Source organism: Haliaeetus leucocephalus, unplaced genomic scaffold (genome assembly GCF_000737465.1).
Source record: "Haliaeetus leucocephalus isolate CR32 unplaced genomic scaffold, Haliaeetus_leucocephalus-4.0 Scaffold656, whole genome shotgun sequence".
Lineage (NCBI taxonomy): Eukaryota > Metazoa > Chordata > Aves > Accipitriformes > Accipitridae > Haliaeetus > Haliaeetus leucocephalus.
The window spans coordinates 14,677,798-14,693,272 of NW_010973092.1; the positions used below are offsets into that span (position 1 = coordinate 14,677,798).

At 36.8% G+C, this 15,475-nt stretch overlaps 1 protein-coding gene across 1 annotated transcript in view; it reads left to right on the top strand.

Moving 5' to 3' along the window:
* MAT2B (methionine adenosyltransferase II, beta) overlaps positions 1-11,503 on the top strand; it is a 13,396-nt gene extending 1,893 nt beyond the window's left edge. The window contains exons 3-10 of the mRNA XM_010579249.1: positions 3-156; positions 2,455-2,528; positions 3,186-3,380; positions 4,291-4,405; positions 4,705-4,857; positions 8,279-8,472; positions 9,440-9,553; positions 10,610-11,503. Coding sequence (XP_010577551.1) covers positions 3-156; positions 2,455-2,528; positions 3,186-3,380; positions 4,291-4,405; positions 4,705-4,857; positions 8,279-8,472; positions 9,440-9,553; positions 10,610-10,780 — 1,170 coding nt within the window. The 3' untranslated portion in view covers positions 10,781-11,503. The remainder of the gene's footprint in view (positions 1-2; positions 157-2,454; positions 2,529-3,185; positions 3,381-4,290; positions 4,406-4,704; positions 4,858-8,278; positions 8,473-9,439; positions 9,554-10,609) is intronic.
* Positions 11,504-15,475: the final 3,972 nt, after the last annotated feature.

The following is a 15,475-nucleotide window of genomic DNA, read 5'->3' on the forward strand; positions in this document are numbered from 1 at the left end:
AGAGCTCGGTCTCGCGGCCCCTTCCCTCGAGTGACTTTTTTTGTCGTCGTGTTACGTTGCGAATCTGCCTCACCCCAGTACCTTCCGTTTTCAGCGGGCGTTCCTTAGAACTGATCGGGTTTGAGTTCACCGTGACGCGTCAGGCTCGGTTTCTACGTAAAGCTTAAAAAGTACTTGTATCTTGGTTTTCACCTTGAAATGCATCACGCTTTACTATTTCTGGAAATTACGCTCTTATTTCGTATGTCGGTAGTGTCTGAAAAGTAATCTTGGGCCCCATAAATGCTATTTTTGAATCTTACAATGTTGTTGCTTGCACATTTTTATGTGGACGGGACTGCTGAGTACAGCCCTGGTTTTATTAATTTTTGGTGAGCATTGAACGTCAGATAAAGCAAAATGAAATTGGGTACTTCATTGTAAAACTCAAAATTGTGCATTTAAGTAGCATTATTCAAGATCAGTTGCTAAGAGAACTTTTTGCACAGTTGATGACTCTGAACATGATTGCCTCTTAGTTGAGAAACACGTGCAAAAGATTTGTTAGCAGATAGGCTAATCTGAACAAGAACTTGCACTTAAGCCTATAAAACTCGCAGGCAAAAGGGTAATGCTTGAGTTCTAGAGTGTCTTTTATTCTTTACATGTAGCAACTGTCAATAAAATTATTGCAAATTCCAAGTGTACTTCCTTAGCTCGTTAGGACAAGAGTTAAGAGCGGTCTTATCTTTTAGTTGCATTACATTATTAATACTCCAACCATATTTAAGAAAAAATAGGTAAATTAATAGAAGTAAAAAGATGTTATGCCATATGTGGTTTCAGTTAAGTACTGATACTCCTAGATAGTAGCTATAGATTTTTGCTGCCTCCTCTTCTATAGGACCATGATTAATTCCTTGCAAGACAAAGCAAGTAACAGGAATTAATTTTTTAGCTTTGCTAACTACTAAAGGCAGCCTGGTTGCTACACTGAAGTATATGGTGCTGTTAACATGTATTCACTTGTCTGTGTGTGGACAGCTGTGAGGCAGCAGCAGTAGCTTCTGCAAGTCTGTGAGAGCATCTGCAAGCAGCAGCGGTGGGAACGTGAAACCTCAGAGGTCCTTTGGACTCACAAGTTCTGTTGTCTGTAGTTCCCAGGTCTGAGACAGAAATGCTGTTGCAGCTCAGTGGTGTTCTGGAAGGAGCGAGGTGACATACAGGGAAAAAAAGTTAATCTGTGCAGGTTTTGTATTACCAGAATGTTTAACTTCTGGCAAGGTGAAATACGTTTACACTGGTAGTCACTTTGCATTGAATTTGTGGAAAACATCTATCGCTTATCATGGTTTCCCGGGAACAAGTGACTAAAACCAATTAGTCTTGCAGACAAGAGCAACAGGATGCAAACTGTACTTTAACTTGGTATAAGTTGGGATTGCGTTCAGTTCAAGCTGTGCTGCTAATGTAACATCCTCTTTATGACGCGTAGAATAAACGAACTTAGATGAATGATGTTTGAAAACGTCAGGTTTTACAAATGACGCGTGTTTTTGTGTTGGTCACCTTCTACTTATTAAAGATATCCTGTGACGTTTTTAGAGAACCTTTCAACTTGGTTTTCTGCAGCAAGTCTTTGATTTTTATTAGTGGGTACCCTCTGGCTATAGAAGCCCTGATAATCTGTCCTATGATGCTCTGTCCAGCCTTTGCTAAGATAAAAAGTACATAACAAAAAGAGAAAATAGTACTGGCATGTTCTTGTTTATGCTTTTCAGAGAAACTGTGGGCAGCCTTAAAAAATTGTAAATAAACTTGTGTCCTGAGGTCAAATTGACTGTAAAGATAAAGGTAACTTTTTAAAATGTCATTTGCTGTAGTTTTGTCATTTTCGGGAAACTGTCCAGATATAAATTACTAATTTTCATCCAGTACTGATGGGAATAAGTCGTCCTCTGCCTGAAGATCTAGAGTTGAGGAAAATGCATGCACTGTGCTGGGAACTTTAAGCAACTGGTTTGGGATAGGCTGTTTCCATAATGCAGCCCTGCATATACACTTATGGAACAAAAGCTTTTTTAACTTTAAGGGTGAAAGACAGACAGCCATTTGGAAGCGATTTTTGTTGCTTCCTGTGCCGCAATCAAAAAGTAGTGGTCTGTTACAATGCTGAAAATGTATGAATGCTCAGAAGTGATTGGGCTATTTACATAGTAGGGACCATTTACAAAATTCTCATCAATTATCACAGACTGTCCTTGTGTATAAAGTGGTCAGGAAACCCAAGATTTATGGAGTCTGCATATCTGAAGTTTTGTTCTGTACTGGCATGTAAGCATATGCTTTTATTTTTGTTTTTAGCAGGCTCTTGTTCGTGATAAGTGCAGAAGGAATGCATGAAAGGACAATAAAGATTTCACAGGCAGACATGAGTCTTAGTTTGCTGCCTTGAAAACTTGATGGTCTAGTGAGCGGTGGAGAGGAATGAACTTTGTGTGAACAGACGTAGACAACTGTCTCAAGTACTGAAATGTGCAGTAGCTGAAGTAAAGCTTTAGTATGTTGTATAGGTTGAGAGTTTAAATTACCAAATCACTTTCAGATGCATTTTGTAAAACTGAGAAGGGAGCTATATCTTGGTTTTACTTCTTATTAGGCTATTGTGTTACATAATGATGAATTACTGTTCTATTTAATAATAAAATTCAACTCTTCAATTCTTACAGTCGTTGTAGGTAGGCCCACAGTGAGTTGTGTTGTATTGCTGCAGCCTCTAACAGGCACAGTCTATCGAAAATTATTTGTTGAAGGATGCGGACCCTAAATGTTACATATTTGGGGTCCATTTTCAAAAGGAGTTCTTTCCCTCATTTCATATTGCACAAAGTTAATCAGATTCTGAGTGAACTTAAAATTCTGTCTTCATTAGTACTTTGGCTTGTTTTCCCCTCTTGTTGTGGAAATAAATGAGTTTCCCATTTAAGTTTTGTTTTCATTATCTTCAAAAATATGTTTAAATACTTGACTAGGTACCATATTGCTACTCCCAGATGTTTGCGTTCCATGAGACACTCCAATACACTAATGTGGCAAGGAAAGCTATTCAATACAGTAGCACTGACTGTAGCCTTGCATGCTTTCTAAGAAAAAACAGTAATAAATAGTAGTAGAAAGAAATTTTTTTCCTGTTCTCACTTCCCTAGGAAGATGTTCATATTCCCAGTAGGCGAGTTTTGATTACTGGTGCCACGGGACTTCTTGGTAGAGCTGTGTTTAAAGAATTCAATGAAAATAATTGGAATGCAGTTGGCTGTGGATACAGGAGAGCTCAGCCCAGATTTGAACAGATTAATCTTCTGGACTCTATTGCAGTTCATGACATTATCCATGATTTTCAGGTAAGTTTCTGGAGTGAGAAGTAGATGGATAAAGGGTGCTTTATACATCTAGTAATCAGCTGATAGTGCTGTTCTGATACTCAGTTCATGTGGCTTTAGTGGGGCTAATGCTTTGGCAGAGCTCTGAAACGTTTATGGCTCCCTCTTCTGCCGCATCTGAGGCGTAGGTTTGCTCTGTAGATACAGGTAGTTCTGAACTTTGCTATCATCACCATGGGCAGACTGCAGGTAGCAGATGCACGTGTCAGCACACTTGCACTGACAGTTGAAAGAAAAAGACAAATACGAGTTATTGACATAGTCATATGAATCAGTTCTTTTCAAGTTGAAGAATACTTGAATACAACAGCAGTAACTGTGTGTCTAGTGTGCAGTGCAGTAAGAAGTTAAGTTTTTTCAATCTTAACTTGCAAGGGGAATATATAAAACCTGAAATGAATACTATACAACACAGGGCCATTCCATAAAACGGCTTTGAATATCTTGTTAATAGTCTGCATATGTCAGATAAGCTATGTGTAAATGGCTTATCTAAAAATAGTTTGGCTAATGTGGGGTTTTTTTAAGTACCATTATGGGGGGGGGGTGAGATACATTATTATATTACACAGAATTAAAAAGAAAAACCCAACGAACAACTTCAATCTTGCTGTAAAATCAATGCTACTGAAGATCATAATGGCAAAATTAATGATTAATCTTTCCGGTATCTTGAAGCAGCATGGTCCTATTTTACTTCCTAAAGAAAACACGCTCCTCAGAATGCCATGATTAATAATACTACTACTTTTATTACTTCTCACAACTTTGTGAAATGCCTTTTTGCCTGAGGGAGTTCATCACTAGAGTTAGGGTGGAACTGCAATCTCTTGATAATGTGTGTTGTTTAAAATTAGTCTTTAATTTCCAGCCTCATGTTATAGTGCATTGTGCTGCTGAGAGAAGACCAGATGTTGTAGAAAGTCAACCAGATGCTGCTTCTCAGCTCAATGTGGCTGCTTCAGGGAACTTGGCAAAAGAGGCAGGTAAGGAGACCATCTAATAGATTTGGTTTCTTTTTAAAATACTGCATTTATTTATACAGGGACATAAATACGAATAAGTTACTCAAAGTGCTGAATGTCATTTCTATGATAAGTGTGCCGTCAATCCATTTTCTGTAAGGGTAGCATGCATGTCTATGTGAAGGATTAGTGAAAAGACAAAGCAGTGGGAATGAATGGGGCTAGAAGATGAGGTCCTCTGGAGATTTGTTTAAAGGTTTATTGGGATTTCAAACAAGGCATGAATTAAAATAGACTATGTATAAACATTTTATTCCTAGCTGGAGTTGGAGCGTTTCTGATCTACATTAGTACAGACTATGTATTTGATGGAACAAGCCCTCCTTATAAAGAGACTGATGTACCAAATCCCCTGAATTTATATGGTAAAACCAAACTGGAGGGTGAAAAGGCAGTCCTGGAAAATAACGAAGGTAAGAATACACTCACACACTTTTAATAGAGACTTTCTTTTTTTCCTTAGTTGCATATTAGCTTAATATACTCCTAAGTCAGTGGTAAAGTTGCAAAACCATGGAAATGAGATTTAGAAAGGAATGTGATTAGGATTCATTCTCCTTGCTCATAAATGATTCCTATTGCTCATAGGTTGGCTAAAGGTTTATTTCTTACTTGTTCTGGTCTTCATTTGTGTTACTAGTCTCTGCTGATGGACATTCACAAGCCTTTGTCTACTGTGCATCAACTGTTCCTAAGGAAAGCTAAAATACATCATCAATCTATTGTAAGGCACAAGCTTTACCACACTTTAATATATAGCTGTTGTTATTTGGAGGGATGTGTTGTACTTGTTCTAAATGTATGTTTACTTAGAGGGAAAAACAGACGTGTGATTCAATAATAATGCAGATAAAATCACCATAGGCTTCTGTTACTCTCTTGGGTTTTTTGCTGATCTCCTGTTTTGCTCTCATTACGTAAGCCATCAGGCCATCCATTTTGTTTTTAATCACCCAGCTTACCACACACACCAGATTTCCTGCTTGTAAAACTTTCTAAAGGGTTAGTAACATATTTCTGGTTTTAAGCAACTAACTTCTTATTTTTTTAATTTATTATTTAAATATTTTCTTAATGGAAATTGGCATTCAAAATATACACTCATAATTTTAAAAATTCTACTTAATAGGGGAAAAAAGCTTGGGACTGAACACGGTCCCTTGCATTTAAAACTTATTTCTTGTATAAAAGAGAGGTTTGGTTTTTTCTAGTTAGTATGCTGTCAGTCTCCATTCACAGATTATAATGAAAGAAGCACTTCTATTTTCTTAAAGAATTTGAAGAAAATAATCTCAGTGCACTTGCAGAAGAGGCTTCTGATCTGTTGTCGTGGTTTAACCCCAGCCAGCAACTAGGCACCACGCAGCCGCTCGCTCACTCCCTGCCACCCAGTGGGATGGGGGAGAGAACTGGAAGAAAAGTAAAACTAATGGCTTGAGATAAAGACAGTTTAATAGGACAGAAAGGAAGAAAATAATAATAATGTTAATAATAAAAATAATATGACAATAATAATAATGAAATAATTGAAATATACAAACTGAGTGATGCACAATGCAATTGCTCACCACTTGCCAACTGATGCCCACTTAGTTCCCAAGCAGTGATCTGCCCCTCCCCCCGACCAGTTTATATACTGGGCATGATGTCAAGTGGTCTGGAATATCCCTTTGGCCAGTTTGGGTCAGCTGTCTTGGCTGTGTCCCATCCCAACTCCTTGTGCCCCTCCAGCCTTCTTGCTGGCTGGGCATGAGAAGCTGGAAAGTCCTTGACTTGGTATAAACACTACTCAGCAACAAATGAAAACATCAGTGTGTTATCAACATTCTTCTCATACTGAATCCAAAACATAACACTATACCAGCTACTAGAAAGAAAATTAACTCTATCCCAGTTGAAACAAGGACGCATGTTGATACGATATTCGCGATGTGATTCTGTTCTGCCTAACCAGAGAATTGAGCAATTGATGAACTAGTGTGATGGTCTTTCAGTAAGTAAATATATACTTAATTGAATACTTGAAAATGATAAGCCTTTAATATAGGTTTGTGATTACTAGTAAGAAATAGACTTTCTAAAAAATACTTTGATAGGAAAAGTCTTATTTAAGTAAAAATCAATTTAAAGGAAAAGTTACTCACTCCACCTCTTAAATATCGTCTCTGAATTTGACTGTGATGCTGTTTGCTCCCTCTTCTAGATTGGTAATGAAGATAAGACTGCACCAAATTCAAGTACGTGTGGGTATCTTGCTAGATCCTTCCCCCAGCTCAACCATTCAGTGTTGTTTCATAACCTTTTTGAGCATGACCTGTCAGGCAGTAGTGGGTTGCAGCAGTGGTGGTATTAGCAGAAGGAGTTTCAAGGTGGTGCTGAGTAAGATGCTTGAAAATGTCCATTCTATTGTTTAATACAAATATAAATATTTTACATGCATTAGTCTTCCAAACACTAATTTGCTAATATCGTATAGGTAGAATTCACCCTATCAAATGTCTGTAGTTGTGTGAAGAACTTCCCTGTCCACTTCTGTTGTATAATGCAAGTATCTCCACTAATAATTCAGGGGGGTTGCGTATTTTTAAAAAAATATATTTTAGTTTGGTTAGGAGGGGATAGAGGTCATATTTAGCACTCATGCTTATAAAACTGAAAAGTTTTAGTAGGTCTTCAGAACCATCGGTAATGAAGCTAATGCTCTCCAAGTTTCGGGTAGCTTTCTGAGAACAAAAGGAAGGCAGTCTTTTTCGCAAATAATGAATACTTCTAAAGATACCAAAAAAGAGATAATTCAACAGGTATTTAAAGAGAGGAAGAACATATTTGCTGAGCGACCAAATAATTGTTTTTAGAGCAGCAGGAAATGAGTGTCATGTTGGCTTTTTTTGTTGTTTGTTTGTTCTTGTGTAAGTACTTCTTTCAGTCTACTTTTCTGTGAGAGTAATTTGTGTGTTATCTTTTTCTTTTCGTCTTCCTAATAGCTATAACATTTTCCTACAAATCTTTAAGAATTGCAATGATTTGGTGACTTGCACTTCTAAATTCAGGACTCTTTTTTTTTTTTTTTTTTTTTTTAAGCAAAAATATCTGTATTACTTTTAATGAATTTGTTGTAGTCATCTTGGATTTCCCCTCAAAGAGGCCTTGTGAGTCTTTATGACTGAGATAGACTAGTGTAATGTATACCATCATAAAATATCCTTCTTTTTGCACTTGTCTACTGTTTAATTTCTCAAATCACTATCTTGAAATCAATATTGTTTACTGCTGTATTCTGTGAACCTATTCCTTATTTGTCAAGCTTTTTATTCATTCCAAGGTTCATGTCTGTCTTCTGGTAAATAATATCCTCCTTTATGCAGAGGCTTCTGCATGCTGAGTGAAAAATCTTTGTCTGTAATTGATGTCTGAGTATGGTGATTTGTGATTGGTGGGAATTTTTGTTCCTGCTCTTACCCAGGGAAGATGGGGAGTGCTGGAGTAATCTCACAGTGCAGTTGTTATTTCTAATTTTTTTAATTTTTGTTCTAACCCAAACAGGCCTTCTTTTTTCTCTTGCGGTGTTAATGGAAAGCTTGTTAACTTTCTGGAAATCAATGGCATAAATGAAAATAAGTTTATATAAACTTAGTGTCTATAAGCTGCTTTAATTGATGTAAATTAGAATTGTATTGTGAGGGCAAACATATTAATTGCATTTTCTTTGTGATCTGTAGATGCTTAATATCACCAACATACTTTTAACGCTTCCAAAACACTTTTCAGGTTACGCTACAGCATTCATACCTATTCCTAACAATATTAATACTTTTAAAATATTCTTTCTTTTAGATGCTGCAGTACTTCGGATTCCTGTCTTGTATGGAGATGTAGAAAGACTGGAGGAAAGTGCTGTGACTGTTATGTTTGATAAAGTGCAGTTCAGTAATAAATCTGCCAACATGGACCACTGGCAACAAAGATTTCCTACTAACGTCAAGGATGTAGCAACTGTTTGCAGACAACTAGCAGAGAAGAGAATGCTGGTAAGACTTTAAAGAAACAAGCCTCTTTAAGGTAAAAACGGTTTGAGTTCTTGGCTTTGTTTCTGAACAACTGAGAACTGCATTTAAGCTGCATTATTTGCATTTCTGGAATGCTGGGAGGGAGGAAAGAACTAGCTGTAATGCTACAGTATCTTTACATGACAGTGTGTGGATCTTCTGATATTTGAAACAGAAGTGAGTGATGGGACAGATCCTTCTGAAAGTTGTCATGTGTCTTTTAGTATATAGGAGAGAAACGCACATACCTAACTTACTCTAATATGCCTCTTACAAATTGCCATTTTGGACTCAAAAAAACCCCATGGTGGTTGAATGTAATTCTCAAAGATGCCCTTGTTTATTCTATTAAGAACACTGAAGTGGCAAAAAGAAGCCACTGGACTAAATACTTTATGGTGTTTATTCACCACAGCATCTTCAGGTTACCACCTTTGCAAGATAACAAAACCAACCGACCACGTTCTTGTTTTTCATACATATTACTTGGAAAAAAATGGACGATGCCCATATGGTGCACGTGGTGCCGTCAATTTGTTTGATAGGACTTGTACATTGTTTGCAGTTTAACATTCAGAATACGTGTGGTGCCTTTTGCATTTGTTTTCGGTAAGTGAATAGTATAGAATAGCCAAGTTCCTCTTTCCCAGCTACTTGACCTTGGTTGGTTGGTTGGCTCCCTCCTTTCCCTCTTGTGAATTCTACAGAATATAAGCTGTTCGTGAAAAGTCAGGACAGATATATGTAACACCAGTTTTCAGTCTCAATCCCTAGTCAGGTGTTCTCTGAGAATGCATGAGACAGTTCTAGAACATGAGTGAGGTGCTGTAACATGCCTTTCAGGATAGGATCTTGCTGGAAGATTATTCTGCACAATTCTTGCACAGGAATTAGTCTGAGGGCTAGTTAGCTGCTTTTTTTTCACCTGTGTTTCCTGTTTCTTCTGTAGGACCCATCAGTAAAAGGAACATTTCACTGGTCTGGCAATGAACAGATGACTAAGTATGAAATGGCATGTGCAATTGCAGATGCTTTCAATCTTCCCAGCAGCCACTTGAGACCAGTAAGTGATGTGTTGTTCGACCTGTGGAAAGATGGATGTGCTTTATCGTTTCAAGTAGTAGGTCTCACACTAGCTATACAAATAGGCTTCCTCTTCAGGACGATCTGTTTGAGTATGTCTAGCACAGCAGATGTATTGCTGAGGATGCTGTCTGGTATCTAACACAGGAAAACAACAGCTGCTTTGACCTGCTGAATTAGGAAAATTGCCCAGTCAGTCAGTAACCAGTTTCACAACCTGTAGTGCAATGGTATTTCTGCAGAACGGTTCCCCTTAGTCTTGAGTAAATCCATATTTTTTTGCTGTATTTTTGTCCTTAAAAAAGCTTACAGATTGACAGAACATTAACTTGAAGGTAGGAAACTCTCTAAGGGCTTTTCAATGTCCAGGTTTATTTCTGAATACATGCACTTAAGAACTTCAAATCATTTTTGCTTTGCTTAAAATACCTGTCCTGCAGATTCATTGACACTTAAGACTACTCTTAAAGACATACTGATAATTTTGCAAGAATATAACATGTAAATTAGATTTTTTTATATCCAAAACAAATGTCAATGATTCTGAATTAGTAAAGGCTGGAACTGAAATGTGGTTTGGAAGATGGAGAGAAAAGGAATGGAGAACACTAAGTTAGTCTAAATTTTTTCTGCTCAAATCCATTTCTCTTCAAGTATGTTGATCGAGACATGGTTCTGTCAACATTTTATAGCATTTTTTACATTGTGATTATAGTCATAGCGTGAAAATAGGAATAAAACACAGAAAAGTTGGTCAGTAAATGGTGAGCAGTAACTGAGTGAGAAAAATTTAGCTTAAGATACTTTATGTTGCTCCGCCTGACATATCTTATGTTAAAATAAGTTAACCATAAAAGCAGCAAACAAACAAAAAAAAAAGCCAACGCACAAAATAGCTGGGAGGAAGGAGGGGAACATACCTATATAGAAAACTATGAAGGAAAACTTCTAAATGAGCTTATATAAGAATAAATATTTTTCTGTCATTTCTGATTATTTGTTGGTGTGTTGGGGTTTTTTTCTGTTTATTTTTTAGATTACTGATTGTCCAGTTGTGGGTGCTCTTCGTCCAAGGAATGCTCAGCTAGACTGCTCGAAGTTGGAGATGCTGGGGATAGGTCAGAGAACGCCATTTCGAGCTGGGATCAAAGAATCACTTTGGCCTTTCCTTGTTGACAAGAGATGGAGACAGACAGTCTTCCATTAGTTTGTAACTTTTTTAGTAAAAGTATGGTATGTGGCACTTTTTTAAAAGAAAAAAAATAGTTTTGTATGAGTGTTCTTAAATTGTGACATTTATGAGTTTTCATTTAATCAGGTAAACATATGGTCTTGCACTAGTGAAATTGTTAGCCTAAAAAAAGTTCAGTGACAAAAACTGAGCCTATTTGATGTCATGAATCTTTCCTTCCATTCGTACTAGTCTAACTTAATGTCTATTTCTAGCAGATTATGGTTCTCAGTAATCAGTACCATTTGATGCTAAGAATGTCTCAGATCACTTGTAGACTTACTTTTGGCTGAAATATGTTGTTGATGCTTAAGGTCTGTGCCATTGTTGTATATACCATTTCTCTTCATTAAAAGACATGGTCACTTACTTTATCACCAAAAATCTTGAGTTTTTTGTTTTTAACTTCTGACGGTGGTGTTCTTACGGAGTTAAACTGAAGTAGGTATCATTAAATGTTTGTTTTGCTTGAGCTCTGATCAAAATGTTTTTTAAAAAAGTGAAACTTTATTTTTGCAATTATCAAGTGTACTTTTTATGCTTGAAATATTTTCAGAATGTTCTGTAACTTGAATGCCTGCAGCTTCATATTTGTACAGTAAGTTGTATGCATTTGTTTTAATGGCGACATATAAAAGTTAGAATGTTGGGAGGGTGGGGAACATAGTTTTGACATGTTTGGGGGGGGAATTGCGGATTTTTTTTAGTGGGGGTTGGTTTGTGTTTTGTATAAAAGCATGAAATATCTTCATCCTCTTTTTTGGGGCAGTATTTGGGATTGGTCAGATTAGTGGGAGTGAGATGTTTGTTAGTCAATACATGTGAGATGGAGAGGAACGGTATTTCAAGAATTTGTAGCACTGCGGCTTCTTTTGCACAGACTGTCAGATCTTGCACTGATGTAGCTTGTTCTGGAACAGCAAAGCGCATGTGTTGAAGGTTTGCACCATAATAATGTAACCACAATAGTCTAATATAAGCAAATCTTTAATCTGCTTAAGTCTAGTCCTTAAAGTTGGACTAGGTAGCCAAGCAAAGTAGAGGAAGAACACGGTTTGTAAAGGATAGCTTCCTTCTGAAGTTGTAGAATCAAATAAAAATGTTCTGAGATTGCCAGCAGATTATTAGTAAAACTAGGAAAAGCTGCATTTGGATGATCATTTATTTTTCTGAGGTTGAAATGAAAGGGGAGGGGAACATGCTCAGCTTTTAATTAAAAAAAAGGGGGGGGGGGGGGACACAAAAATCGACCAACTGAATGAATATCTTCTAAAGGTCAGCTTTATATTCAGTCCTTTAATTTCCAACTGGCATATGCTAAGAGTTCATAATCCCGATTTGTTTTTAGTGTGAAGTCCTTATATACACATGGTAACCTATCTCCAAAATGACAATAAATATATGTTGCCAGCATGAGAAACAGTTGTTGATTCTTTCTTTACCATCATGGTTCGTTTATCTGAATCATAAATGTTTGCAATTCTTCTTGCAATCTGTGTGCCCCTTCAGTGATATCCACCCCCCCACACCCCTTAATTCAATGAACTCTTTCCAGAGTTAGATTAGGTTGGATTAGTGTTACTGTGTCAGTGTGCTGCTGCCTTGGGGATGGGATAAATGTACACACACACAAAAAAAAAGGTACAGAAGGTTTTGAAAATACAAGCCTGAAACATCCTGGGCCTCAGTGTTTGATCAGGAAGATGCTAAGTACATCCCCCTCCACTTGCAGGCAGCTAAGTTTTTATTCAATTTGACGCCATATTTTTTAAAAAATCACAGTAAATTTAAAACTGATATGAAAAATTGGAGATAAGGAGAAAAGCCACAAGAAGAAAAAATTTAAGGAACACTGAGGTGGACAGTAGACTTGCTATTTAATTGTGTGGTGTGGTTTTGTGGTTTTTTTTCCTTGGCATACATAATCAGAAGTGACAGAATTTTATTAAAATCAAGTAGGTAAATAATTCTGTAAGTGGTTTGCTTTTTATTTAATTTCCATTTTAAAAATGTGGGAAAATACATCAATATTTTGAAGGCAGTATATACCATTCTGGATTTATTGCTGGTTTTTGTTAAACTGTTCCCAAATTGCTTATTGCTAGATCCACAGAAAAAAAAGAAAGATCTTACTATACTGACTAGGGCACTATCCAATTCTCTCTTTCTCTCTCTATTTTTTTTTTTTTTTTTAATGGAAGGGGCTTTATTTTCTTTTTCTTTTTTCTTCCCCAAGATGATGCAAAACTGTCTCTTCCACCTACAGGAAAGGGCTCTAACTTATCCATACCCTTCAACTGGTATAAGTTAATTGGCACTGCATCCATTATTGTAAATGGAGCAGTTTGATCAGGAAGGAAAAAGGATGACTTCTCTCCCAAACGTAAAGCACCTAATAGGGATTAGTTGGGCATCTTACTGGGAGGAGAAAATTGCAATTTTGATTTCTCCTTACACTGAGCAAGTAAGTGAGTCCTAGTCTTAGTGGTCTAAACACTAAACTGTGAAATAAAAGTGTATAATTTACCCCCCCACCTCCCCTGGTTTGTTCAGCAGCCAGTGGTCTGTTAAGACTGCTGCAACTACTGCAGGTGACATGGGCAGGCAAATACCTCCTTCAATTATCTTGCAGGGCTGATGGATACTCTTGAAACTGAAAAACAAATGTGCTATAGGAGCAGAATTTTGGAACTTGTATCTTGACCATGTGTTTGTAGTTCTCAAGGAAACTTAGATGGCAGCTAATCACTGATTTTTATTCTTTTTTTCTTTTTTTTTTTTTTTGAGCACTGAAATATAGGAGTTGACTATCCAAGTTTCTAAGTGGTTTTGATTCTTAAATATGGGGGGGTTCAACCTTACCCACTTTTAAATGGGATTAATCTATACATTTCATCCTAGGGTACGTGGACCTTTCCAGGTTAAAAAAAAAAAAAAAAAAAGGAAAAAAACATGTATGGAGTTCTTTTTTTTTTCTTGAGTTCTACATTTGTAGAATCACTTTTGCGTTTAGTAAAATCTACAGTTCTTCAAACAGGAAAGTGTGGTCAGGGGAACTCTTGCTTCCTAAGCAGCATTCCAGACAATATTTCCATATAAGGTGTTGGCAACATGATTTAATTTATGTACATGTTGCACCTTGTATATGTTGTTACCCAGCCCAGTTCTTAATTTTTTCCACTCGAGGGAGAATATATTCATTTGAAAAGGATCTGGAGCTAGTTACAGTGAAGTGTTGTAACTCTGGAGTAAGTTTCAAAGGATGACAGTATGACTGGAAGATACAAAGATGACAAGAGATGTATCAAACAAATGTGATTCTCTCAGTTGCATGCTTGGAATAGTTGGATGACCAAAGATACAGAAAAATCAAATGTTAAGGCGATATGACTTTTCCTACCTCCTGTTGCATCCCTTCCACAGAAAGTTGTTTACATGTATTCAAAGGCTATGTTCAATGAAAACTATATTCCTAGCTAGGCTGCAGTCCAAGGGTTTTGTTACTAGTGCTGTTAAAAAATGGCTTAGGTGCAGTTTCAACAATTCAAAATTTATTTTGAAGTGTAAGGAAAATCAACTTAAGTTTTGAAGTAAGTCACACTGACTATAACTGGATTAAATGGGTAGCTCCTTTAATTCACTAACTTTTACAGCTCAGCTCAAAAGTATAACCTAGATTGAAGATTCACTACATTAATCCTTTTAACCAGGAGTTTTGGGGTAATTCTGCCTAAGTTCTGGCAAAATGATCATGAACATCAAGCTGTCACAATGAAATATGTGGGAAGTCCCAAGCTGAGGTAGTCAATCCTTTTGTATAAATATGTGTTAAGATCTGGATTCTGTTCAGATAAATATGCGCTGTATTTCAGTATGTTAATGATAAAATTTAGCAATCTATATTTATTTAGCGATATATTTTCCATTTTGCTCCGTATGTAGCCTATGAAAAATAAATAACCAAACTCCATCCGGCTATCATTTCTTTATTTTACTACCATAACCTGCAGGCTGTGACAGATTACAAAGGTGAAAGGCAAGTATGTTCTTAAATGTCATGTCTGTTCGCTACGTAGTTTTCCTGCCAAGAAAAATTGTTCTTAATGCTTGAAAGGTGAAAATCATAGCTTTTACATATGATAACAGTACAAAATCAGTAACAGTCTATCATCTTTGACATAAATATTTAAACCAAAATACAGGAAAAAACAGTTCCTCTTACCTTTTTTTTTGTACCAAGTCAAGAATAAGGAATCATTATTTCACGGGTTCCAGTAGGAAATGAAAAATCAGTTAAGTGTCATTTTCTGTGAAGAAAAGACTACTGTTCAGCTATATCTTGTCAGAGGGAATCTGCATCCTCAGCATCCCCACCACCACAAAACATAGTAGAAGTTGCCCTGGAGAATGTAGTCTCTGGGACACTTTATTACTAGACAGACACCTTTCATGACATTTCCCTCCTTTGGTTATAGATATCTAAGAGAGCACTATAGATACTGCAAGAGGCGGTGGTACTAGTACTGTAATTTTCCAATCACTTTTAAGCTATGTTGCTGTTTAAAGAATCGGTCATATTATTCCCTTTTCTTCTCTGGGTTTGTGGGTGTGGTTCCATGGCTCTGTAGGTCTTTGTATTGGTCAGCAAGAGCCCAGGAACAGTTCGAGGTC